This window comes from Sardina pilchardus, chromosome 8 (genome assembly GCF_963854185.1).
Source record: "Sardina pilchardus chromosome 8, fSarPil1.1, whole genome shotgun sequence".
Taxonomy (NCBI): domain Eukaryota; kingdom Metazoa; phylum Chordata; class Actinopteri; order Clupeiformes; family Clupeidae; genus Sardina; species Sardina pilchardus.
The window spans coordinates 30,995,726-31,023,720 of NC_085001.1; the positions used below are offsets into that span (position 1 = coordinate 30,995,726).

A 27,995-nucleotide genomic window follows, 5' to 3' on the forward strand; every position below is an offset into this window, starting at 1 on the left:
TTTCACCACTTAAAGCAAAGGGAGTCGGAGCAGCAGCCCCGTTCCCGAGAATCACGTTAACTCGAACAGTACAAACACACTTCCCCCCCACCGGCGCGACGGAGCACGGCCGCAAGAGCAACGCCAACTTCCAGACCTCCATGAGCAGCGCGCTGAACACGCAACTCCAGCGTTTCAGGGCTCGTATCGTAATTGCATCTCGTGCCCGCACCGGAGCGTATGTGGAGGTCAAACGGACGATTCTATGAGAATCCCTACGCGAGACGAGACCAAGTTTGGTTGTTAGCTTAACGGGAGGCGAGAGAAGCGCGCGGGAAGGAACAGAAGGGAAGATGGTTTGGAACGGTGCCGCAAGAGGCTGCTGGCTCTGCGTCCTCGCACTGTGGCTGGGCTGTACGTCTCCCCCTTGTAAAGCTCGGATTTACACCAACCATTGGGCAGTGCGGATAGAGGGGGGACCCGACTTCGCAGAACGGATAGCGAGCAAATACGGCTATAAAAATCTTGGTCAGGTAGGTGTCTTCATGGAGTTACCCATCAGCAAATGCGCTTTACCCACAAGCGATGTGTATCTAGAGCCGATAATTCACCTTCGCTGCGTGTTAGTGACTGAGACGTTCTCTTACCAAGTTGATTTGTCCATTACACTGATTTTGTGGTTTTGAAGTTCAAACGTCAAGATTAGCTGTGCTAGAATCGCTCCACCCGCAGGGATAGAAGTTTCTCCCACAAAACAATGCACCGTGACCATGAAACATGTTTCAAATTTGCCGTGCGCCCCGGTTGGCTCAGTGTTATGTTATTATGAGCACGGAAACAAAGGCGCGTGTATTTAAGTCGAGGCGACTTCTCTTCAAGCGAGCGGAACAACAGGTGTCCCATTGGAAGTCTTGGGTAGTCGGGGGATGGGAGCCCCGGGCGGAAGCAAGCAGGCTGCCACAGATGTGTGATGTAGGTTGGGATATCGTGTTCCAATAACACGGTCTCTTGGTACTTTTACTTTAGGTCAATATATACCCATTTATTCTCGCGTGAGTGGAAAAGAAAACTTTGTCTAGCGCTCAGCAAGCATCAGCGTACAACCAACCAAAGTCTAGGAATGTAAACAACTTTTGGTCTGGTTTCCTCGAGACATTATTTCTGGCTTTGGCCGAGGGATTGGTAACGGGCATGTATGCGAACTGGGCCATAGTGTTACGCCTGATCGGGAGAAGGTTTGCGGCAGGGTCGATTGGATTTGCGTTGTTGATGTAGCCCGGCATTCTTATCCTTGTTTTACCAGAATGCTTTGCGCTAACCTCGTTTTGGCATTAGAGGCGAACCCCGCTATCAGACTTTAATGACTACGGCGTAGGCCAAGTGTATGTGTGGCATTTATAAGGACATCTGAAAAACGTTTTAAACAGACCATAATCTATTTAGCTTTAAAGTCGGATATACTATATAAGCAGTGATTCATGTGTGTGTGTGTGTGTGTGTGTGTGTCCGTCCGGAAGCGAGAGTATGTCCCTTAGAGGTAGAAGTCCAATGTTTCACAATGTTTCACAATATCATAGATCTCCACTGTCTGTGGGAATCATTAGTTGAAGCACATGCACTCCTGTTTTTAAGAACACACTAGCACACCAGTCAGCCTCTGCAAGAATGAGAGTGTTTTGACATGTTATGTGTGTGTTGTGTGTGTGGTCATCTCTTTGCTTGATTGATTGGTGAAACCTCAGCAAGAGCTATAGCCTACACTCCAGACCAACCCACAGCAGGGATAGAGGGCAGAGGTTAGAGTTAAGGGGTCAGGGATTTGGGTGTTAAGGAGGGATGACAGGTTTGTGTGTGAGTGTGGGGGTCTGCCAGAGAGTTAAGAGTGTGTGCTTACATCAGTTATATTAGTTGATGTATTATGGCACACAAGTGTTGGTGTATTTTTGGTTAAGTGTATGTTTCATAAGTGTGTTAGTGTATATGGAAGGGTTAATGGGTTAAAGGTATCTATGTTAGGTGCCAGATGGGTGTCTACATTACAATCTGACGTTACCTTCCACTTATCTGGATGAAATTATTTATTTATGTGAATTAGTGTTTTAAATGTGTCTTTTGGGGATGTAGCTAAGTGCAATGAGGGCATTCTTCACACAAAGGTATTTGTCGACTGCCTTGGAAGCACAGATAAAGTCTACCTATACTTTGGGGTTAGTTGCTTTAGGATAAATGTGTGGTGTAAATGTCTGACTGTCTCTTTGTGTTATGTGCATGTCAGCATTGTTGTGTGTCTGTGTAAGAGTATGCTTCTTAGTGCGTGTGTGCGTGTGCATGTGGGGGTGACTGCGGAAATGGCTGTCTGTGTGTATGGTATAGAGCAGATGGGTGTTATGAAGAGGCTTCAGTGATCTGTCCCTACAGGCGTGTGTCTCGGCATGTTCCAACATGGAGGAAATCTCAGTGTGTACACGTACACGTACCCACACACATACTCGCCCTCCCTGGTTCCTACCCAGGCACACCGCTCCTCTCTCTTCCTCACATCTCGTACCTCAGCAGAGGAAAAGCCAGCAGCCCCTCTGCATGTGGACACCTTGTCCTCCTCTATGTAGTGTTCATACACATGGACCAGCATCTGCCTGAGGCTAATCATCTGCATTATGGCATCTTGTCTTCATTTCTGCTTTTTCCCACACGCCCACTGGTTCCATTCATGCCTTAGATTCATGCCTTGTCCATGTCCCCCCCCCCCCCCCAGCCTCTGCTGCACACGCTGCTCCTAGTTCCCCATAGCCAGACTGGGTGGTCACCAAATGTTGATTTCTCCCTGCTCTCCATCCACACTGTTCTCAGCGCACGCAGACGTCTCTCAGCAAGCGGCGCTTCCAGCATCGCATCATTCAGCGCGTACAGTTGGATACTTTGTCTTTTTTTTGGACACACTGTTTTTCCCTGATAATTAGATCACCAGCCACACACCACATGCTCTATTAACACTGATTTCCAAACAGACTTTTGGCTGTATGTGTGTGCAGACATGACTCTTTTCCATGTTCTTTGCTTTGAGCTTACAAGCAGTCACACGGTTATATGCAATAAGGACAACAAACTGGCCTCACTTTCCTGTATTATTACTCTTGACTATGACATCAGATTGATAATTAGCAAAGTGAAAGTGCTTATAAATGGTGTATATTCAAATATTCTGTGTTGTAATGTGTTTAAAGGCAGGGTTTTCCACCTATAAATCTCTATACAGGCGTTGTTTGAATCCAAACCATTTTGACATTTTAGCTGTGCCTCTATGGAAGCATTTTTTCCATCAATCAGAGGTTGGAGTAGCATCAGAATCAAAGAGGGCTCACCCGCCGCACAGCTTTTAACTTCACGTCTCAAAACCGTTTCTAGCCTCACATTTCTTTACACGCCTGTGTGGGCTTGCAAACGTGTGTGTGTGTGTGTGTGTGTGTGTGTGTGTGTGTGTGTGTGTAAAGTGATATTACATCTGGTGTCACTTTTTCCAGTGCAATGCTGCTGTATAATTAATGTCAGACTAACTGGCCGTAATCCCACTATGGGCCTGTCGCCTGTGTTTGTGTGTGTGTTCTCAAGCCTAATGGCTGTGTATGCACCACTGATGAGCTTTGTATGTGTGTATATTTTATGAATACTTGCACAGAACTGATGTAGTGTGTGTGTGTCACTCCCACAGATCGGTGACCTGAAGGACTACTACCACTTCTTCCACAGTCGCACGATAAAGAGGTCCACTCTCACAAGTCGTGGCCAGCATAGCTTCATGTCAATGGAGCCCAAGGTAAAGCACACACAATGGGTGTCTACTTGTGTAACTATGCACCACTGACCATGTAGATGGACACGCTGCACTAAATGACCTGTCCTGTCCTGTCCTGTCCTGTCCTGTCCTGTCTTTATCTCTCTGTCCTGCTCTATATGTCCAGTTCCAGTCAGTGGACAAGAGTTTGAGAATTGAATCTCATGGCAGCAACAGGCGTGCATGTTGCATATGTGCTAAAGCAAGTGGTATAAGTGTGATCAAAGATACTAAGTAGGCAGAGCCAGGCTGATGCTAATTAGCTCATTCAGCTTTAAACTATATGTGTCAGATGAGATTACAGTATCTTTAAATGCCAATGGGTCTGTGGGGCTAAATAGTTTTGCAAGGAGTTAAAAGTAGCATTTCTTCTGTTGTTCCGAAGAATTTAATTAATTAAAATGTGACTGTAGCTTCTCGGACCTGTTTTAAATGCCTTATCACATCCATCCAGTCTTTTTGTTTATCCGTACAATTTTGACACACACATGGTTTTTTTTTTTGCATATTCAGCTTAATTGTCTGAAGTTGTTGGAACACATTTGCATTTTCAGAGTAAGAAACAAACGTAGAGCTTACATCCAGTTAGATGTTCAGAGCTCTCTTTGGATGCTAAATGTTTAGAAAGCCTTTTGTCAGAAAAGATCAGCTATTTTCTACGGAAATAAAATATCTCAGATGGATCTTTGATCAGGTGGACATAGGAAGCTTATGTCTATACTTTCTGGCGTAAGCTTTGCGCTCACATATTTTCATCTAATATGTTCCCAGTTAAGCACTTGCTGTATGAACAAGAGAGAGTCGACTGTGATCGAATAGTCAGAAGAGAAAAGGAAGGTCGAAGAGAGATTGTGGCTCTCTACCTGATTTAAGTTTGGTTGCTGTACACTTAGCAGTTGTTCCACTTGGCACCAATACAGTGAGTGCTCTAGCCACACTGGGATCTCTGGTAAAGTATTTGTTTTGGATATTACAAGATATGCCGTGGGGTATCCCAGAAAGGCAACTCAGGGGGGGAAACCTGATACTTCTAAAGCTGGTGCAGAGGTTACGAGCTCATTAACTTGAACCTCTCTATGCATTCTGTGTTCTGAAGAAAACAGAGTTTTAGGGAATGTGTTGACGCATTGGATCTCTGCATCTGCTCCATCTAATTAGACTACTCAGTATGTGAATGGAAACCTCAGTAAAAGTGACTGTGCATTAATCTATGATTGACACTTGTTTATAGCCTCTTGAGCATGTCATCTCAGTTGGACACATGACCCCAGCATCTCTTCCCAGATTCATGACTCTTTCCACAGATTTGACCTTTTAAAACAAATGTTTTTCCCTCTTTTTGTAAAGCATGCCAAATATTTACTCCTGAAACATTCGTTTTTGCCAGGATTGATTTCTCTCAAACTCAGGCCCTATGTCTGTTTCACCACTTTGTGCTAATGTTGTCGTCCCCTGCTTTCTTTTTGATGGCCTCTGCTGTGCTCCACTCTTTCCCTACATAGTGCACTGCATAGTGAATAACTGGTTAATTACTATGTAGTGCATGCGTGGATGTCTCCAATGCAGGCTCTGTCTTTTCTGCCCATCTGAGAGTTAACTTGGCATTGTAGCAGTATTTGGACTCTTACAGGGAGGCTACACCAGGCATGTAATTGAAGTTTTCCGTTTGCAGAGCATCTGCTGCAGTGATCAGCTTCCACTATAATTAATGGAACTCGCTACACTAGAAGTGATAACGGCGCATATGTTCACAAACATTCAGAGCAGTCTTCTCAAACCATGTTTATGCTGCGTGCAGTTGAGACCCAGTGTGGTGTTTTTGATGTATGGAGCACCAGTACCCATATTGAGATGGAGGCACTCTGCCTCAAATCGCTCAACAGAGTGGTCCACTGGCAGCCATCAGCAGGAAATGATTTTAATAGGTCTCTCAGAAACATATGGGTGTGTGTGTGTTTGTGTGTGTGTGTGTGTGTGTGTGTAATATGATCTCTATTCTCATATGGTTTCTGTTCATACCTCTTTCTCTCCTTTCATTTCCTCTGTATGTTCTCCACCTGTCTCCTCTCTGTGTCCCTCTCTGCTGTTTTTACGGCTTGTCTCACTGAAGCCATAAAGAGAGTTAAAGCTCCTGAAAAACACCTATAAAGTTCACAGCTCAGCTCACAAAGAAATGAGGTGGGAGCACCCCCCTGCCTCTGTCTCTGCCTCACGCACCTCTCCCTCTCTCTCCCTCTCTCTCTCTCTCTCTCTCTCTCTCTCTCTCTCTCTCTCTCTCTCCCCTGTCCCTCTGTTTCTCTCTCTACCCCTCTCAGATTTGACCTCTCTGTTATCTGCTTGCTTCTCTTATGTTTGTATGCGAATATGCATTGATTTTTTTGCAGTTGGAGATGTTTTTGAGGCATTTTAAAATGTAAAAAAAAATGCACATTAATGTTGACTAATTGAGCAGATACCTTTTACCCTAAGAGAAACAGACACTCCGAGTCAGCGTTGGTAGCATTAACATGCTCCACCATGTCCTACAAATGTGAATAATGTGTTTGTGTGTGTGTGTGTGTGTGTGTGTGATGCTGATGGTTCCTGAGGTTGTGTTTAATGGAGGCGTGTGTGTGTGTGTGAGTTTTTGTGACGGGGCCTGTGGTGTGTGTTGCAGGTGAGCTGGGTGGAGCAGCAGGTGGTCCGGCGGAGGGTGAAGAGGGATTACAAAGCAGTCCCACCCCCTCCCAGCCAGTCCTCCATCTACTTCAATGATGCTAAATGGAACAGCATGTGGTATATTGTGAGTATGTCAGAGGAACAGTAATCTGTGTGTGTGTGTGTGTGTGTGTGTGTGTGTGTGTGTGTGTGTGTGTGTGTGTGTGTGTGTGTGTGTGTGTGTGTGTGTGTGTGTGTGTGTGTGTGTGTGTGTGTGTGTGTGTGTGTGTGTGTGTGTGTGTGTGTGTGTGTGTGTGTGTGTGTGTGTGTGTGTGAGGGATGGGATTTCAACCGTATGAGTTGGTATCAACCTTATTGTGAGTAACAGTAATGTCTCTCTGTGTGTGTGTGTTAGGGATGGGATATCAACCATATTGAAGCACATGCTCCTGTCATACAATTCACAAATTCCAATACACACCACCTCAACAGTCTGTAAAATAGCATATGATTATTTTTGATGTTGTTAATTAAGACTCCTTTGTCCATCTTTGTGTCTAGCATGTGTGTCCAGTATGTAGAGGAGCTGAAGTGTAGAGCATTTATGTTTGTGTGTCTGGTTAATGTGTGTGTGTTTTGAGAGCGTTAATGGTTAATGTTCTCTGATAACATAAACACTTTGACCTCAATGCTCTTCCTGGAGATTCATGCAAACTTCAGCCCTTTCATGAGCTTTTGAACTTTGGGAGCAAACACACACACATCCTCATACTTGCACACAGGAGATACTACAGGAGGCAGATGCCTCTCTGAAATATGGGAAAGCACAGTTGATATACGTGCTACTCTGTCCTAGATATGGTCTCGTGGCTGTCTTCCCAAACTAGTGTCCGCGGTGCTGCTGGCGTTTTTCTGATGTTATTATCTGTGGAGATGATATCAGTGCGCCACTGGCTGGATCTCTTAGATGCATTCCTATGATTTCAGCACTTCCTGTCACCTAGACAAGCTGGCTTTGTGAAGCACCGCTGCTAAAGGCCCATCTGGTTTATGTTAGATCCTATCAGCTGATTGAACATTGCCATTTTGTAAAACTGTGTGTTTCACTTTGACTTATTTAGTCTGACACATCTCCTGGTGCTGTTAATTGGTGTGACGCACAATATTCGGTTGGAGTTTTTTTCGGAGCTTGCTGCTGTGCCTGCGTTAAGTGTTTTCCTGAGCTCAGAGGACATGTTACCTGGCGTCCTATATGACCGTCTACATTGGAACTTGTGTTAACTGGCTGTTTCCCCTGGCTGTGGAAGTTGGCTCGAATCAGCTTAGAGCTGTGCAGCCAAGGTGTGTGTGTGTGTGCGCTGTGTGTGATGTGTGTGTGTGTATGTGTGGTATATTGGCAGGATTGCTGTAGAAGAGGGAAAGTTATCTTCAGTCACCAAAGAGTAATGAATGTCAGTGTGCACTGTGTATTTCTTACTGGAAGTATACACGCATTGAGGCAGCAGCATATGTTTAAAGAATAGTGAGGTATGACTAAGTATCAAAGACCACTGGAGGATTCATCAAGAATATACTGCCTTATGAAGCCTGCACTCAACCTCACCAACTATAGAGGTATGCAAATGTGTGTGGTCTGGATGACTTATAGTCTTCTTTCAGGATGATCACAGCCTCCCTCTCTACAGTCACTGAAATACTGATTGTGTGTGTGTTTCCGTGTCTGTCCGTGTGTGTCCGTACGTGTGTCTCTGTGTGTCCATGTGTCCGTGTGTGTGTCCAGCACTGTAACGGAGACCTCCATAACTGCCAATCGGACATGAATGTGGTGGGGGCTTGGAGGATGGGCTACACTGGGAAAGATGTGGTGGTCACGATACTGGACGATGGTATAGAGAGGAACCACCCAGACCTCATACAGAACTATGTAAGTGGACATTGGTCATTGGATGAATGTCTATGGGAGAGTATCATTATAAGTTTGTAAATAGCGAGAACATGTGCTTGTGTGTATGTGTTTAGACTTTTCCACTGAGACCTGGAACATCAGTACATTTCTACAAGTCTTGACTTCCAGGCCAAGAGGTCCCATTGGGTCTAGTGAAATAGAGTTTGTTTTTCACTGTGTGTGTGTGTGTGTGTGTGTGTGTGTGTGTGTTACCCTTTCCAGTCATTTGACTGCTTCCATATAATTCTGTTTCCAGGACAACCAGGCCAGCTACGATGTCAATGGCAACGACATGGACCCTATGCCCCGATATGATGCCAGTAATGAGAACAAGTAAGATAGACACACACACTCACACACACGCACACACACACACACGCACACACACATGCACACATGTGCATACAAAGACTTTCAGTATTCCGAGTTTGTGTGTGTTATTGGTCAAAGTTCGGAAGGCTCTGATTTTTATTGACTGATGGAAGCAAACAGCCAATTCCCACTTTCATGTAACCTACCTCTTTTTTCCCTGCACTCTTTCTGATTTTTCTTTCGTCTCCTCTCCTCTCTCTCTCTCTCTCTCTCTCTCTCTCTCTCTCTCTCGGTCTCCTTCTCTGAAAGTGGGGGTGGTTGCCAGAGGAATGCTCATTCCTCAGTCTGATTTAAAAAAGGCCTGCAGGAATATTGGGGCATGTTGGACTATGTCTGTCTCTCTGTGTGTGTGTGTGTGTGTGTGTGTGTATACATACGTATATATGTGTGTGTTTGTGTGGGTAAAAGTATTTCAGATTGATTAATCACAACTGTGCACAATGGAAAAGTCTGTATGTCTGTGTGTGTGTGTGTGTGTGTGTGTGTGTGTATGTGGGGGGGGGGTCTATGTGTCTATGTATAGTTGAGTCCTATTTCCCCCCTGTGTAAGTGCACTAAGTGTGATGTGTTGGTGCTGTGACGATGGTTGACCTTAGCCCCGGGCCTGACCCTGTCTTTGGGCCAGACCACAAAGTGCTGCCTTGTAGAGAGAGGCCTGTCTGTCTGTGTGTCTGGCCGCTGCCTCACACTGTGGCTGAGCATGTGTGTTTGTGTTGCCCTGCACATGCATGTGTTTATGGCTGTAGGTTAAATAGTTAAAACTTCATTGAGTGAAGCACAGATGTTCTCTGTTGGATAGACAACTTGGTGTGTGTGTGTGTGTGCGTGCGGGCGTGTGTGTGTGTGTGCGCGTGTGTGTGTGTGTGTGTGTGTGTGTGGGGGGGGGGGGGGGGGGGTGTTGTGGGGGGCAGGAGGGTCATATTCAAAGAAAACTAGAAAACTGTTGGAATGGATTGTCCTGGTTGGCAGTGGTGCCGGTTGTCTTTGGGTTGAGACTGGGTCAAAAGTGTGTTTGTGTGTGTGTGACTGTGTGCGTAGGCTTTCTAATGTTTCCGGCGGGTTCCTCAAATATTCGGCCGCGGTGTTTCTGCTGGCAGGCCAAACACTGCGGGCAAGAGCAGCTGTTCTTTCTAAAAACACACACACACACACTCTCTCTCACACACACACACACACTCTCTCACTCTCTCTCTCTCTCACACACACACACACACACACACACACAATCACACTCTCTGAAGCAAGTACGTACTGTAAACAACACCCCCCCCCCCACACACACACACACACACACTCAGATAGGAGCCAGAGATGCATCATAATCAGCCTTATCACATCCCATTATCACACGCATGTCCTCACACGCACACCGCCAACACATAAGCCGTTAGTTCTGGTGAGTCCCACCATCAGCACCCACCCGCACATAGCCCTTAACCCGCAGCTCTCACTGACTCATTGCACACGCACCCCTACCCTACACTAGATGGCCTCAGGGGGAAATCTGCCCATGTCTCCAGCTGGAGTAGATGTAGCCGGGCAGCTACTGTGCTGCACTCTGGGGGCATGGACACGGGAGCGCATGGACACATGATGCCCCCAGAGTGTTGAGCTACAGTAGAGCGGCCTGGCTGCGGCTGGGGGTTCATAGCGACAGTACTCGGTGACCTCGAAAAATGGTGATCTGTGTGAAAAAACACCGAAATTCCCTTTTAAGGGATCAGACAGGGAACTGGTCGGGGAAATGTGGGCAGGGGGTGGTGAGCAAGGCACCCAAACCCCAACTGCTGCTGTGTGTGTGTGTGTGTGTGTGTGTGTATGTATAAAATGCAGAGACAGAATTTCTCTCTGGGTCAATGATGGAATGGTAGCAATGCTAGTCTCACTTTAAGCATTGTTTAGGTAGCGCCGATAATATTGCCCAAGCACTAAAATGTCTGTGTCTGTGTCTGTGTCTGTGTCTGTGTCTGTGTCTGTGTCTGTGTCTGTGTCTGTGTCTGTGTCTGTGTCTGTGTCTGTGTCTCTGTCTCTGTCTCTGTCTCTGTCTCTGTCTCTGTCTCTGTCATCTGTGTCTGTGTCTGTGTCTGTGTCTGTGTGTCTGTGTCTGTGTCTGTGTCTGTGTCTGTGTCTGTGTCTGTGTCTGTGTCTGTGTCTGTGTCTGTGTCTGTGTCTGTGTCTGTGTCTGTGTCTGTGTCTGTGGTCTGTGTCTGTGTGTCTAGGCATGGGACACGGTGTGCAGGTGAAGTGGCAGCATCAGCAAACAACTCCCACTGCACAGTTGGGATCGCCTACAACGCACGCATTGGAGGTGACGCACGTGCACACACACACACACACGCACACACCTGCATGAACTGGCACGCATGGAGTACACACACCACACGTGCACACACATCTGCTGGTACACACACACCAACAGTGAGACCTTACACTACAGCTCAACTTATTTTCCTCAAAGAACTCTAACAGACCAATGATAGTGACATTTCCTGGGTTTAGATTTGTATGTGACACATATATCTGTTGCTGTGTGTGATTGTGATTGTGTTTGGTGTGTGTGTGTGTGTGTGTGCAGGTGTGCGGATGCTGGATGGCGACGTGACTGATATGGTGGAGGCCAAGTCTCTGTCTCTGCACCCGCAGCACATAGACATCTACAGCGCCTCCTGGGGGCCGGACGACGACGGCAAGACTGTGGACGGCCCTGCCGCGCTCGCCAAGCAGGCCTTTGAGAACGGCATCCGCCTGGTACAAAACCACACCTGACACACACACACACACACACACACACACACACACACCTCCATTTAGCTCATCTGCTCTTGGGGAACCAAAGATGGAGCTTGACCCACATCCTGTGTTCCCTTCTTTTTGCTACTCTCCGCTAGCTTGTCTTGGGCACATTTCTCAAAACCATAGCTGCTAACTAAGTTAGCGACTTTGTTGGTTGCAATGCAATTTCCCATTGCCACCCAACTAACATGTTAGCAACTATGGTTTGGGAAACGCACCCCTGAATAGTTGACCATCCGCGTCTTAGTCTGGCAAAGTGCACTTGTACAGATATGACCGGTAATGCATAAGTTGAGTCCCTATGATGTGGCCTGAATCCCCCCCGTGCTCTCCCACATCCTCCCAGGGCAGGAAGGGCCGGGGCTCCATCTTCGTGTGGGCCTCGGGCAACGGCGGCCGCAGCCGGGACCACTGCTCCTGCGACGGCTACACCAACTCCATCTACACCATCAGCATCAGCAGCACGGCCGAGAGCGGACGCAAGCCCTGGTACCTGGAGGAGTGCGCCTCCACCCTCACCACCACCTACAGCAGCGGCGAGAACTACGACCGCAAAATAGTGAGTGTTCCTGTGTGTGTGTGTGTGTGTGTGTGTGTGTGTGTGTGTGTGTGTGTGTGTGTGTTCACTGTCCATAGGGGTGTGAAATGGGCTGGGCTTTGTTGTGTCGCCCATTGTGATTTCTCTATAGAGAGCCTCTAGTGATCAAGTGTGATCAGGAAGAGGTGAAGCTCTTTGCCGCCTGGTTTCCTTTGAGCATTTCCCCTCTTTTGAAGAGTGGCTAAATGGTAGAAATTGGGCTTTTCTAAAGCAGCACAGAGCATTTCACTACATGGTCCTGTCTAGAAGCAATGTTGAATCTCTGTCTGATTTTTCCGTCTGTAGTTCACTGAGATGCACTGGTCTTTGAAGTCTATAATTGCTGGCTACACATTTCATAGTTGTCTACAGCAGATGTTGGCTATTTAATTACACTAGTGAGTGCCTGGTAAGGTTTGTTGCGTCTATGTCTCAGAAAACTCAGATATTGTTTCCTAAACCTTATCGTCCTGTGTTAACAATTTAGCAATATGTTTAGGACAATGGCGATGGACCGTGCAATGGTAAAGCACTGTAAAGCAGAAGTGCTGTTTTGTTGCCAATGTTTTGGCGGACCAGGAGAGGGTTTTCTCTCAGATGTTTCCTTGTGCAGTCCGCTTTCAATGGCTCGGAATAACGAAATAATAGTAAGTGGACAGCTGTCTGGCGATAAGGATCTCTGGCGGTCCCCCCACGGAATGTGACTCCCCCAACACAGCCGGGCTCCTCTGGGGCTCCTCTCCTCTCCTCTCCGCTCCTCTCTTCTCCTCTCCTCTCCTCTCCAGCCCTGCTGATAATAGCGCTGAGCGCTGTGGCTCGGAGTGTTTGTGTGTTTATCTTCGATTATGTGGACGAGGCGCTGCCAACTAAAACAGCCCAGAGCCTGGCGGCCACATGACGTGGGCCCGGTGCGCGGTGCAGAGGGTGTTCCGTGTGTCGAGTTGAGACCAAACGCTGATGTAGTAATGTGCTGTAATTGTAATGTCTTCCGAAAAATTATTGAAGCAGCCCCACATGTTGTTTATGAAATTAAAATGTCTCAAATAGTTGAATCCCCTTCAGTTTTCTTTGCCTTGCTTGGCTATTATCTCATGTGCAATGTTATTTGCAGGATGTATCAGTCTGTCGTATTTGGATTTTCTGAAGAAAATAGTGTAAGAGCTCTATTTTCCTGTGTAGTTATAGAGCATGCTAAGCTTCATGGCTGTGGATTTACAATATAGTGCGGTTTGCGAAAGCCCTTCGATAGAGAACCTAAGAGGGCAATGTTGTTTTGGCAAGTTGTTCTGCTCTTTACACATCTGAGCACAAGTCATGAGACCTCTGACCACAACTGTGTGTGTGTGTGTGTTTCTGTTTGTGTGTGTGTGTGTGTGTGCGCGCGCATTTATGTGTGATTGCGCCTGTTGCATGTCCACAAGGTGGTGAGAATGTTTTTGTCCTGGTGTGACCTGCGTTTGACTTTAGTGTTGGAGAACGTGTGAATGAGGCTGAGGGAGAGCAGGCAGGAGGAGGGGAGGCCGCCTGTTCTCTCCCCTCTCTCCGCTTGTCTTGAGTGGCTGTGCGAAATTCCTTGGGTCTGTGTTGAAACTCTGTAGCCTTGCGCGGACACACTGTGTGAACACAGGGAGGTGTGTGTGAACAAGTAGGCACTTCTCCATCGCTAACAGCTTGATGTGTCTCAGCAGGAGACGAAGATGTGGTTACAAAAACTGACTTCTGTCAGTTAAAGAGTAGGATACAGACAGAGGCATTCCTTTAGATCTAACGGATTTCTCTGTTTGATTGACAGATGAAGCTAAACAAATGATTTGATTGTAAATGCATGTATTCATGTAGCTGTTCCCAGTCATTTCTATAGGATGTGAAATGGCATCATTCCAACCAGAGCATTCATTGTATATTTATCAAAAATGTGATTAGTCTTTGTTGTCACATGGCAAAACTAATGTTTTGTTATCCAGCCTGCAAGATTGTCTAGATATGCTGGGTAGGATTGGATTTTTCTCGCATGTCATTTAAAGCAAGTCTAAGTGTCTGACTCATTAAACACTATTCAATTCCATTTCTTCCTCCCGCATTCAACATTTGCTGTAATTGAATTAAGTTAGGAATGGACTTTCAGAGTTCAGTCTGGGATAGTTTGCAACCTGGCAGATATGGCAGGGAAGGCCACCAGTATAATCGAGGCTCACAAAAAGGGGCCTGGCCAGGCCTTATATGATTTAAGGATGAGGAATGTGAATGAGTGCGAGTGAATGTGTGGATGAGAGGGGGAGTGGAGCGTTTGGAGGTATGGATGTTCCCACGGTGGTGGCTTCTTCTCCTGTTTTATTCCCTTCAGTCAAGATCATTGAAGCCCTGAGTTTGAAGGAGACTTACAAAGGCCTCTACCCCCCTCTCCCTCACCCTTCCCTTCCCCCACATCTCTCTCTCTTTGTCTCACCCCACTTCTCTCTCCCTCATTCTCTTTCTCTCTCTCTCTCTCTCTTTACCCCCCCCCCCTTCTCCCTAGATCACTACGGACCTGCGACAGCGCTGCACTGACAATCACACAGGCACCTCAGCCTCAGCACCCATGGCTGCTGGGATCATCGCACTTGCCCTGGAAGCAAAGTAAGACACACACACACACACACACACACACACACACACACACACACACACACACACACACACACACACACACACACACACACACACACACACACACACACACACACACAAAGAAAGCTACTCTAACACCACTCCTAGAACTGATCAGAAGTGTTTGTAAATAGCCAGGGTGGTGTGGAGGTCTACTGTACATGCATGCAAACGTAAGCTCATGCATGTCCATGCGCCCATCCAGTATCCCTGCACACACTTGCAGTTCTGTCTGTCTCACACACGCACAGACTCTTATCTAATAACAGGCCTGCCTCAGACAGCACTGTCTGCTTAATAATCAGTCTGCTCACAGAAATGGGCTCTCTCTCTCTCTCTCTTTCTCTTTCTCTCTCTCTCTTTCTCTTTCTCTCTTTCTCTCTTTCTCTCTCTCTCTCTTTCTCTCTCTCTCTCTTTCTCTCTCTCTCTCTCTGTCCATCTGGCTGCCACGTGAGGTTTCCAGAGAAAGCTTTCTGACCCACATCCTTAGCTCCACCCCTGACAGATTCTTTCTCATAAACTCTTTAACACACACACACACACACACACACACACACACACACACAGACACACACACACACACACGCTCCCTCTGTTTAAAGGTGATATTCCCCACATCATAAGACAGTGTGTGAGGGTAAAAAAATGTATTAATAACAGACAAATGTGCATACATGTGGTACATGTGGAGGGTGGTAGAGAGTCTGTGTGTGTGTGTGTGTGTGTCTGTCTGTGTGATTTTATGTTTAGTCTCAAAGAGGGGAGAGACATTTTGTAAACTCTCTGTGTGTGTGTGTGTGTGTGTGTGCAGTACTCTGCTCACCTGGCGGGATGTTCAGCACATCATTGTGAAAACCTCTCGAGCCGGCCATCTGAGTGCGCCTGACTGGAAGACCAATGCAGCCGGATACAACGGTACACCTCCTCTCCCTCTACACACACACACACACACACACACACACACACCCTCCATGTCATCACAAAGGGTCTCAACATCTGTAGAGCCGTTAAGGACCCGGCCTTATCTGATCATTGTTCATTGATGTGTCATCACACAAGTGCTCTCTTTGAGCAAGCACTTTCACAGACCCCCAGTGAACTGTTTACTAGATAATGTCAATAAAATAAAATGGAGGACATTGTTTCATTAAAACTCCAAGCACCACGGAAACAAAACTCATGAAAAGAGAACATAAAAAATCTGAAAGAAAATGACAGCAATACAAACTTCATCCACTATCAAATGCATATAGACTTGCTCTGTATAAATAAGCAAGAAGATCTGTTTGTAAATCTCTAAATGGAACGGGACCAAACAACCTATTAGACATGATCAGCAATACACACCTGTCAGACCTCTCAGATCCAGAACCAAGAACTAAACATCTGAACTAAACATGTTGAAGCAGCTTTTAGTGCGTATGTGGCTAATGCTAATTGTAAGGCAGCCAAGCTTGTTGCCACACTGATTGAGGGGAAGGGCCAAGAGTGGTCCCATAGGAACTACAGCATATCTCTTACGTCACAGACTCCACATAACACTGTGCTGGAGGCCTGGGGGGAAACTGAGGACTTTCTGGGCCATACTTGTTTATCTTTGAAAAGTGGAAAACCGGGAGATAAACATTATCTTGATGACTGTATGATTATTACCAAAAACAGGTGCAGATAGCCACACAGAATAAAGCAATTGATAGCTGATAAACACACACAGCAGAATATTGAATAATTCCATGCCTTTCTAGGTTTTACTTTTGGAGTGCTTTAAAAGAGTGCTGAAAATGAATATGTAGAACATGTTAGTGTACTCATTACGCAATGAGTGTATGACCAAGACCTCTCTCTCTCTCTCTCTCTCTCTCTTTCTCTCTTTCTCTGTGTGTTGTCTCTCTACTGTTTTTGTCTGGCTGTGTTCTAAAGGCTGCTCTGAGTGTTGGCACATGATGCCTTAGTGCTGTGATGTGACGGTGCCTGTGTGTGTGGACTTTATTCTGTTTTTTGTTTGATGAGCTGAGGTGTGTGTGCATTGCTGAGACCAGACTGGCCGCCTGCCCTGGCCATGCTATCCAGCAGGGGTGAACCTGCCATTGGTCACCAGAAAATAGTGGTTAGCTGTCACCGTGTGCTGAACAGTGATTGGTTGTGAACTAGCAATGCTGAGCTTTGATTGATTGGGAATGAGTTTTGCTTAGCCCTCATTGGCTTAGGTTTTTTACTTGTTTTAAGTAATAAGACCCGAGAAGCCGTAGGTTCCACTGGTTCTAGAGCAGCGAAGGGGCATTGTTTAGAACGACGCGCTAACGGAGACCCCCATTAGCTGTTCTAAAATCAGTGGAACTCACAGCTTCGACATATACCTGGTAAGATTTAATAACGTAAAGGCACAGCAAAGAGAAATTTAACGATTTATTCATTAGATAATCATTCTTCCATCAAGAAATATTTTTCCTCTACCTGAAATGGTTGCCGAGCAATGTCAAGATGCAAGTGGATCTTACAACAGCATCGAATGCGATTCAGCCAATCATAATCAAGGACTGGAACCGTCTGTTTTAGAAATGAGGTTTTGTGAGTGTGTGTGTGTCAGGAAAATCTTCCCGATAGTAAGACACAAGAACCACAACACGTAGCACGTTTACTCTTGGCCGAGAGGAGAGAGTGCCCAGAAAGGAGAATTCTCCTCTCTGCAAAGCAGTCTCTGACTTTCTCCTCGCAGCGCAAGTCTTTTTATTCAGCGGAGTGTGGCTCATCAGTTATACAACCAGTGTGGTTACAACAGTTGTTTACCAGACACCTTTTTGCAGTTGGTTCCTCTTTGAACTTAAAATCTGCACACTGAACTGTTCTTGGTATGAACTAGACAAGAACATTCTGTGTCTGCAGTTTTAGGTGTCGGCGGTCAAGGGTCAATTTAGGTCTACAGCAACTTGCAAGCACACATACAACAATGATAATAATGTTTTCCTTCACATTTCCCTCCTGTTTATCATTGTACCTTATTCAAGCAGTGGACATGTACATGCATATATTGTCTTCAGACCAAACACACCCTTATTCCAACCTCACACATAAAATCAAAGCATGTAGTAATTGTTACCAACTTGAATAACAAGTTTCAAACCTTTTGATGGAAGCGAAAACCTTAACGGAAAACCTCACAGTCATGATTGATTTTATTTTGAGGAGAAAACCGTTAAAGGAAAAAAATCTTCCATTACCCTGCCATAGCAGCGGCACTTGTTTACACAAGCAAGAGGATAAATTTACATCTAAATTTTGATGGGCTATATGCGATGAGGGCTAGTCCTCAAATAATCTAAACTTCTACAAGATGTAGGGCCACATGCTAAATTTGCTCCTTTTCAGGAAAAAGTCTCCGTTCAGTCCTTGTAACCAAAGTCTCAGCAAGGTGAGGGTGATAGCCACTCCAAAGGACCAACCTCAACACTAAAAGTCCGTTACCTCCAGGCATTGTCACTAAGCTTTAGAGGATCCAACATTTTCACCAACGTTGAGACGATTAGATTCTAAACCTCTAATCCCCTTTGAAGTCGGACTTCCCCTCCTCAGCAGTTGACTCCGCAGCTGGAAGGTCCCGAACAGTGAGAGGGGTGCGTCCAAGCGGTCCGGCCCTCCACCTTCACTGCAGTGGGTGTAGATAGGATGACTTGGTGGGGCCCTTCCCAACACGGGTCAGCCCTGCACTTTTTCTTTATGACTTTGATGAACACACAGTCTCGTTCACTTTAGGATCCTGTGGAGAGACAGAAAGAGAGGGAGCAGTATTCGTGTCTACACATTCTTTTGAAAACAGTGTTTTTAATTAATTGTCCTCTTTTTGGTCTCGCATGTGAATTGTGTTTAATACAAATGATGCACTGGTGAAAAAAACTTTGTGAGTAGTTTGTACATCCATACGTGGTATAATGTTTATCTATTAGTGCACACATCCCTCCTGTTGAGACATGGCTCTGCCCATGACTCAAAATTGCTGCTTGTATTTGTGTTACCAAGTTTAACGTGACTGTTTCACACTTGGAATAGTGGACAGCTGCATGTGGGGTTTCAGTTCCCAACACATCAGTCTCTGCGCGGGCTGTGGCAGAACTGCTTGACAAAAAAATTCTCTGTCCAACCAACACAAATAAGTTAGAGTCACTTTGGTAGGTTCTAATCTATGCACTAGTTTGTCATATTCTGGGTCTGGCCCAGGCAGAAGTTTGCATCTCAAATCAATTCTTAATTTGTCAGGGGATATGAGGCTATCACTTTCTCTGGTTTGTCATTTAAACACACATCAGCTCTAGTCTAGAAATTCCTCACACATTTCTAGCTCTTCTCCTTCTCCACTTACTAGGCAATACTGATCTCTAGCGTATCTCTGTTCTTTCTCATCTTTGGTGGGGCAGACACGAGACCAATGCCCGTGACCCCCACAGATGAAACACTTGTTGCTATCATCGCCTTCTTTTTCATAGTCTCTCTGTCCTGGCCTATATCTGCCTTGTCCTCCTCTTCCTCTGCTATTACCTCTTCCCCTGCCTTGGCCACGGCTTTGACCACGGCCTCTGCCTCTACCAGCTCCTTGTAATGCCACAGTAAATGCTTCCACTACTTTCTCTGACTCTTTCTTTTCTCTTTCTTTCTTTTTGTTCTTCACTGTTTTCTTTTCACGCTTTTTTGCTTCCTCCAACCATAATTTAGCTGCATCAATCTCTTTTTGATGATGGGTTTTTTGTCCACTTTTCTTTTTAGAGTGATGTGTTAGTATGTCACGCAGCAATTTCGAACAGCCAGGAACTATTAATTTGCCTTCAAATTTAAACTTATCTTTCCATCGTGTAAGCCAATTTTCATTTCCTAGATGGATTCTGGCCATAAATTTGGCATCGCCTTTCAAAACTTTTTCTTTATCTTGGGTATTCCCCATTGTTTACAAATAAGGGGTTGTTCTGTGTTGTCCTCTTAGGGCAAACAACAAGCCTGGGAAGCAAGCTTCTAGACCGTAGTCCGGCTTCCCCTGGGTGTTTTATCTCTCACAGGCTCTATTGTTCGTTTTAACTCACAGACAATCCCTTCACACACATTTCTTTCCCTTTTTTATCAATATAGGCGGCCTCTAACCCCCTATTTGATAGCTCAGGCGGGCCTCTAACCCCCTATTTTTTTAAGGTGGGACTCTAACCCCCTTTTTCTAAGGCGGGCCTCTAACCCCCTTATTTCTCAGTCACACTCCTTCTTTCCCTTTTTTATCAATATAGGCGGCCTCTAACCCCCTATTTGATAGCTCAGGCGGGCCTCTAACCCCCTATTGTTTTTAAGGTGGGACTCTAACCCCCTTTTTCTAAGGCGGGCCTCTAACCCCCTTATTTCTCAGGCGGGACTCTAACCCCCTTGTTAGATAAACTAAAGTGGCCTCTAACCCCTTTACCTCAAGCGGGACTCGAACCCCTTGGAAAGCTTATCTTCAACAGCTGATAACTCAGGCGGGCCTCTAACCCCCTATTTTTTTAAGGTGGGACTCTAACCCCCTTTTTCTAAGGCAGGACTCTAACCCCCTTTATAGATAAACTAAAGTGGCCTCTAACCCCTTTACCTCAGGCGGGACTCGAACCCCCTGGAAAGTTTATCTGTAACAGCTGATAGCTCAGGCGGAACTTCAGGCCCCCCAGCTCAGGCGGAACTTCAGGCCCCCCTTTTTTAGATAAACTATATGGCGGGACTTCAGGCCCTCCGGAAAGTTTATCTTTAACAGCTGTATAAGAGAACAGCAACTTAATGCAATCTTTCCCTTTTAGAAATAGTCCCAGACTATTAGGCCTATACTCACGCTGTTATGGTTCTGCTCTGTTGTTCGGATGCCGTCAATCCAGTCCAGGGGCTGGTCGTCGTCGGCTGGCCAGCACGGAATTCACCGTACAGGGCTTTCTTCCACAGTCCTAGACCGCAGGCTGTGTGCACAGTCTTCAACTTTCGACGATCAGTCCCAGTCTTGGGTATGTTGGCATCCGGCTCGAAGGACCAAGTAATGTCAGGAAAATCTTCCCGATAGTAAGACACAAGAACCACAACACGTAGCACGTTTACTCTTGGCCGAGAGGAGAGAGTGCCCAGAAAGGAGAATTCTCCTCTCTGCAAAGCAGTCTCTGACTTTCTCCTCGCAGCGCAAGTCTTTTTATTCAGCGGAGTGTGGCTCATCAGTTATACAACCAGTGTGGTTACAACAGTTGTTTACCAGACACCTTTTTGCAGTTGGTTCCTCTTTGAACTTAAAATCTGCACACTGAACTGTTCTTGGTATGAACTAGACAAGAACATTCTGTGTCTGCAGTTTTAGGTGTCGGCGGTCAAGGGTCAATTTAGGTCTACAGCAACTTGCAAGCACACATACAACAATGATAATAATGTTTTCCTTCACAGTGTGAGTCGACATTGGTGGTGGTGGCTGTTGTAGACAGGTGTGTGCTGTGTGCTGAGACTAGCTGTATGTGTATGGTGTGCTGAACTGCTCTCTTGGCTGTGTGTAGTCAGCCACCTGTACGGCTTTGGACTGATGGACGCTGAGGCGATGGTCCGGGAGGCGGAGCGGTGGAAGCAGGTCCCTGGCCAGCACATCTGCCTGGAGAGCGCTGACCGCCAGATCAGGTTGGCATGGCCAATGGGCCTCCACCCCCTGTTGCAGTTTTCCATCAATGTCATGGCTGTGTCTGGATGTATATGTGCTGTAGTCTGCTTGCCATGAGTGTAATTGTGTGTGTGTGTGTGTGTGTGTGCGTGTGTGTGTGTGTGTGTGTGTGTGTGCGTGTGTGTGTGCGTGTAACGTGTGTGTGTGTGTGTGTGTGTGTGTGTGTAAGTATGCGTAACACGTGTGTGTGTGTGTGTGTGTAACACGTGTGCGTTGTGTGCAGGACCATCCGTCCAGACCATGTGGTGCGCTCGGTGTACAAGGCCACGGGCTGTGCGGAGAGCTCCAACCACCACGTCATCTACCTGGAGCATGTGGTGGTGCGCATCACCATCACCCATCCCCGCCGAGGAGACCTGTCCATCAACCTCACCTCCCCCTCAGGGACCAAGTCCCAGCTGCTCGCCAACAGGTCTCACGCACAGGCACACACCTGCACAACACACACACACACACCACACATGCAAAACACACACCACACCACCCCATCAACACGCTTTATGGCAAGACATGCTAGCCAAGCTCAATCAACCTAGATTACTCATAGACTATACACAGACACACGCAGACACACAGACAGACACAGACACACACACTCACACAGAAACATTATTATAACTACAGAGAGCCAAAGTGTGTATTCCCAGATAAATGAGCCAACGTCAACATCCATCTGGCTCAGCACGCTGACCCTCACATCAACCCCATTCCCATGAGCGTGTGTGTTGTGTGTGTCCAGGCTGTTTGACCATTCCATGGAGGGCTTTAAGAACTGGGAGTTCATGACCACTCACTGTTGGGGCGAGAAGGCAGCAGGAGACTGGATCCTGGAGATCACAGACTCCCCCTCACAGCTCCGCAGCCAGAAGGCACCAGGTACACACACACGCACACACACACACACACACAGGTGATGCTCAGCTCTCCTGTGAAGGGTTGAGGGGTCTTTCACATTCCCATACGTGTCTCAGTCCCAAGCTATGACTGACCACACTTCGCTCTCCTTCTCCACACCTTCTCAACTGACCTTGTCGTCAACCCCCCCCCGTTCTCTCTCTCTCTCTCTCTCTCTCTCTCTCCCCATCCCTTCATCATTAGAAAGCATCATCTCATCTGACTCCTGTATGTGTTTCTGTCCCTCTGTCCCTGTGGTGTCCCGTGTGTAGGGAAGCTAAAGGAGTGGTCCCTGGTGCTGTATGGCACCTCCGTGCACCCGTACTCCGGCCGCAGTGACAAGCCGCGCCACGTGTCTGCCGTGGAGCAGCCCGCTGACGAGGAGCTCCACGAGGAGTACAACGGTCAGTGGTGACGCTAGCGTCACGCGCCCTGCTTGAACTTTGAACTCCCATGCTCCTGAAGGAGCGGTCTGAACTAAGTCACTTAGTATGCCTTCATTCAGAGGAACTCGGCACTGTAGATTTCATCTTGTATGCTTTCTCTCTTTCTCTTTCTACCTCTCTCTCTCTGTCTCGCTCTGTCTCTCTCTCTCTCTCTCACTCACACATACACATACACACACGCTCACTCACTCTCTCACACACACGCACACACACACACACACACACACACACACACACACACACTCATGCTCACTCACTCACACACACTCATTCATTCAGGAAATTACACACACACACACACACACACACATATTATAAATACCATGTTCTTCCAAAGGCTGTACTTTTGCTGATGTCAGTTGAAATAATGACAGTCGTGACTGTGGTGAGGATGTGGGTTGTCACGCTGGTTATGGGACATAAGTAACATACATTTCCTGTCCTGTCATTGTTTCAGTGACTGAAACTTTTATAATCCAAAAATGTTGTGAACTGGCTTATAGGAGTTGTTCTGTAAAAGGATATGTGATCATAGCCCTCTCACTCTAAAATATCCTAGAAAAGACTGTAATTGTTGGATATCTAAAATATGTCTGAAAAGGCCAAAAATCCCTGCGTACATTCAAACTGTTTTTTCACAGGCAGAGATATGGCCATTAAATTGCCTGACCGTCAGGCCCATCACAGTCCTATATGACTGCCCTAGATGAGACGTGACAGGGCCTGACAAATAGTGTATTTGTTCCTGTTGGTGATTTTCAAAAATGTTCAAGAATAAAAACATTCTGAGATGGCACAATATGTGTTCCTTAGCTGAAGATTGCCTACATGTGACTCAGTGTGCAGAAGAAGAAGAAGATTTTTAAAGAGAAAACGTATGTTCCAGGTAAATTTGTCCCTCATAATGATGTAGTGTGTGTGTGTGTGTGTGTGTGTGTGTGTGTAGGTGTCTGTGACCCAGAGTGCAACAAGGGCTGTGAAGGCCCTGGTCCCCAGCAGTGCATTAACTGCCTGCACTACTTCCTCAAGTTCAAGAACAACACCAGGTGAGCTGAGATGCTGTGGCTCTGACACCGCTGGCCCAGTTCTGGCCGTATGTGTCCATATTCTGCTCTCCTGCTTGTGGCGTTGTGCTGAGTCTGACCAGTCGTCTAATGACCCCTGTCCCGCCGCAGGACGTGCGTGTCCGAGTGTCCGCCGGGCTTCTTCCCCGACGACCGGCAGCGCTGCAAGAAGTGCTCGGCCCTGTGCGAGTCGTGCGTGGGCAGCCGCAGTGACCAGTGCAGCACGTGCAGACAGGGCTTCTACCTGAAGGAGGGGGCCCAGACCTGCGTGCCCACCTGTCCTGACGGCTTTTACCTGGACCAGGGTACAGAGCAGCACTCCCACACCCACATCTGTACACAGTGCGCCATTGCAGCTGGCTATTTGCAAATCGTAGAATTCTGTGTTTATTGTAAAACATATGGAGTTATGCTACATGCAGGTGTGTGGTCTTTGTTGTTGTGTGTGCTAGTTGTGTTTATTTCTAATGTGTGTGTTCGTATGTCATGTCGCAGATTTGAAGAAGTGCCGAAAATGTCAAGAGAACTGCAAGAAGTGCACAACTGCAAACGTCTGCCTGGAGTGCAAGCCTGGACTTAGGTAACACATGCACGCGCACACACACACACACACACACACACACACATACGCACACGCATCACTGGTAGGCACTGTCTGATTTCAACACACAATCATTTGTTTATATTGGACACTGCACATAAATGTATTGTCTGGTTGAGCAGCACACTGTTTAACACGGCGCACACAGATGCACTCAGTCATTCACACACACGCCATGCACTGCTGCTTCAGACACACACACACACACACACAGATTTCTCGGACATTCCCGTCCTTGTGTGCACACATCTGCAGAAGTCTTTAGAATGCATCATGAGTAGGCAGACTCTGAGATCATACGCTTTTTGTCAGTCATCCTCTGCATTCTTTTATCTCTCTCTTCCTCTCCACGCTTCCTCTCTCTCTCTTGTCCTCCTTTTTCCATCTCTCTGTTCTCTCCCTCTCCTGTTCCTACTCCTTCTCCCTGTCCTCCCTCCATCCTCTGGTCTCATATGTTGCTCTATTTCTCTCTTTTCTCGGCCTCATCGTTTTCTTTGCTTGTTTTTGTCTATTTTTGTGTAGTCTTCAGGACACGCGTTGTCAGCTGGCATGTCAGCCGGGCACCTACTATAACGGGCACAGACGAGCGTGCGAGCCATGCCACTCTGCGTGTGCAACATGTGCTGGTAAGACATACAAACAAGCAAATATATATACACACACAAACAAGCAAATATATTCACGCACACACACAAAACATTATATACACGCACACACACACAAACAAACAAATATATTCACGCACACACACAAAACATTATATACACGCACACACACACAAACAAACAAATATACACACACACACACACACAAGCAAACAAATATGCACACACACATGTACAAACAAACAAAATATGCACACACATATACAGCCATAAACACACACATAATCTCTGTGTGTCTGTCACACACACACACACACACACACACACACTCCCATCCCATGTGCTTGCATCAGGCTGATGATGTGCTCATGGCTAAAGTGTTCCTCCTTGGCAGCGTGGCTGTTAGTTGAGTGTGAGTGTGTGTGTGTGTGTGTGTGTGTGTGCTCCTCCACCCTGCTGCCCTTGTGGCCAGTGTCCCTGAGCTCTCTCAGCGGCCATAAACAAGGCTGTTTGCATCACCTCTCATGCGCACCATTCCACAGCTCTACTTGGTGTGTGTGTGCGTGTGTGCGTGTGTGCGTGTGTGCGTGTGTGCGTGTGTGCGTGTGTGCGTGTGTGCGTGTGTGCGTGTGTGCGTGTGTGCGTTGGTGTGCTCGTGTGGCAGCAGTTGAAGAGATTTTCCATGTTGTTCCATGACTTTGTGGGTGTTGTATGTTTTGAAATATGTTTATGTGTGATTGCATTGTAAATGTGTGTGTGTGTGTGTGTGTGTGTAGGTACAGGAATGGAGGCGTGTCATGAGTGTGCAGAGGGCTACTACCTTGAGGACTGGAGGTGTGTGTCCAGCTGCAGCGTTGGCTACTACATGTCCGAGCAGAAGGGCGAGAACGGAGACATCCAAAAATCGTGCCGCAAGTGAGTGTGTGTGTGTGTGTGTGTGTGTGTGTGTGTGTGTTCACCTGTGTGTGTGAGTAGGAGTGCAGGTAGAAGGACAGATATGACTGCCCCCCTCCCACCTGACTGGCCAGTGATTGGATCAGTGGAACTCAAATCCCGACCCTGCCGTGGAGAGTCGATGTGAATGAAACGTTGTGCTGCATGCCCCCTCTGAAGCCCTCTCTCCTCTCTCTCCTCCCCTCAGGTGTGACTCCACGTGTTTCTCCTGCACTGGGTCGGGCGAGCGGAACTGTAGCACCTGTGTGAACGGCTACAACCTGGAGGACGGCGTGTGTGTGGTCAGCACTATCTGCAAAGATGGTGAGTCCACTCCTCCTCTTGTCTCCTCTCCTCCGCTCATCATCCCCCCTTCTCTGCTTCTCCTTCTCTCCCGGCCTCCCTCCTCTCCTCCCTCCTGATTAGTGTACCCCTCTCCTCTGCCCCCTTTGTTCCTCTTCTCTCTCTCTCGCTCACTTCTCTCCTCCATCTGCTCTTCCCCTGTTACTCTCCCCCTGCCCTCCTCTCCCCTGCTCTCCCCCTGCCCTCCCCTGCTCTCCCCTGCTCTCCCCTCCCCTGCTCTCCCCTGGCCTGCCCTCATTCTGTACACTGAATCATTCTGTTCTGCTCTGTGATTGATAAATAAGTACAATATGTGCATGCCATCACCACACATGGCTGTCTGTCACTCACTCACTCTGTGGCCCAGGAACAATCAGCCTACACATGTGTAGACACACACACACACACACACACACATAGAGACTGAGTGTAAGAACAGAGGAAAGTCCTATCCCCAGGCCACTGTTCCACTCCTACTTGATGGTTCACTGTAGTCCCGGTTGCTCTGTAGTCTCCCAGAGCCGAGCCTGTTGCCCTCTCTGTGAGAAGAAACAGCTGCTTTTGGGAATTTCATCTAAATATTGATGGGATCAGCTTGTGTTTATCCTATGTCTTATGATTCAGACATTTGTGAAGTTATTTATTTCACAGTTCAAAGTAATTGAGCAGATTTTTCATACATGATGAGACATGATTTCGTCCCATTGTGGGTAGATTTTTAGAAGGTTGATCAGTCTTTTTAGAAAAACAAGAAAAGCTGGCCCCGGCAGTGGCGTAACTGGCTGGGGCACCTGCACCGTACGCTGGCGACCCGGGTTCGATTCCCGCCCCGTGGTCCTTTCCAGATCCCACCCCGACTCTCTCTCCCACTCACTTCCTGTCATTCTCTCTACTATCCTGTCCAAATAAAGGCATAAAAAGCCCAAAAAATGATCTTTAAAAAAAAAAACAAGAAAAGCCATACACGTCATCCATCCCAAGTTAGAGCAGGATGGAGGTAAATGCAAATCTGGAAAGGATGAATGTCCAAATGCCGGACAAAAGTCATCTGGCCACCACTTACCCTTTATTCACAACACACACACACACACACACACACACACACACACACACAGGACTCATGCAGACAGCTGAGAGTGGTCAAGAGTGTGTGACAGACCCCCTAGTGTGGCCTCTCAGATCTTGTGGGGAAATGACCCCCAGGCTGTCTGACAGGACTTGAGCACAATCCCTCAATGCCGTTGGAATGTGTTGGATTCTCTGATTATTGCCACTTTCTAAATGTGTGTTCTCTCTCGTTCTCTCTCCCTCTCCTTCTCTCTGCCTGTCTGTCTGATGGATCGAACCCGACCAACCAAACCAACCGACGCCTGATTCTGCTCCGTCTCAACACTCTCATCCCGCCATCTCCTCCTCCTCTTTCTCTTCCTTCAATCCCCCCCTTCACTGTCTTCCTCTCTTCTCCTCTCTTCTCCTCTCTTCACCTCCCCCCTCTCCTGTCCTCTGGAAAGCAAATGAAGAGTCGTGGGCTGAGGGCAGCTTCTGTGTTCTGGTGAAAAAGAACAATCTGTGCCAGCGAAAGGTTCTGCAGCAGCTGTGCTGTAGAACGTGTTCCTTAAAGGGCTGAGGGGGGTCGAGGGGGGG

The 27,995-nt window shown here is 47.0% G+C and overlaps 1 protein-coding gene across 2 annotated transcripts; it reads left to right on the top strand.

The window, feature by feature from the left end:
* Positions 1-27,985, top strand: pcsk5b (proprotein convertase subtilisin/kexin type 5b). Of its 2 annotated transcripts, none has more exons than XM_062543578.1 (21): positions 1-512; positions 3,689-3,793; positions 6,468-6,593; positions 8,229-8,372; positions 8,650-8,726; positions 10,985-11,073; positions 11,341-11,513; positions 11,905-12,117; positions 14,651-14,751; positions 15,593-15,696; positions 21,309-21,426; positions 21,690-21,878; positions 22,206-22,342; positions 22,633-22,764; positions 23,753-23,852; positions 23,982-24,175; positions 24,366-24,450; positions 24,994-25,097; positions 25,853-25,991; positions 26,218-26,333; positions 27,872-27,978. In XM_062543578.1, the coding sequence occupies exons 1-21, from the start codon at positions 333-335 to the stop codon at positions 27,976-27,978; spliced, it is 2,733 nt and encodes a 910-aa protein (XP_062399562.1). In that variant the 5' UTR covers positions 1-332. The 2 variants fall into 2 exon arrangements, with proteins under 2 accessions (XP_062399562.1, XP_062399561.1); XM_062543577.1 differs by having other exon boundaries at positions 2-512; positions 27,863-27,985.
* The last annotated feature ends 10 nt before the right edge of the window (positions 27,986-27,995 follow it).

Bases quoted from the DNA above. Each gene is read 5' to 3' on its own strand.
- pcsk5b (XM_062543577.1), top strand. From the start codon at position 333: ATGGTTTGGAACGGTGCCGCAAGAGGCTGCTGGCTCTGCGTCCTCGCA. The intron at 22,343-22,632 runs GTACACACACAC...TCCCGTGTGTAG, and splicing joins CCGCAGCCAGAAGGCACCAG to GGAAGCTAAAGGAGTGGTCC. The intron at 24,451-24,993 runs GTAACACATGCA...ATTTTTGTGTAG, and splicing joins GAGTGCAAGCCTGGACTTAG to TCTTCAGGACACGCGTTGTC.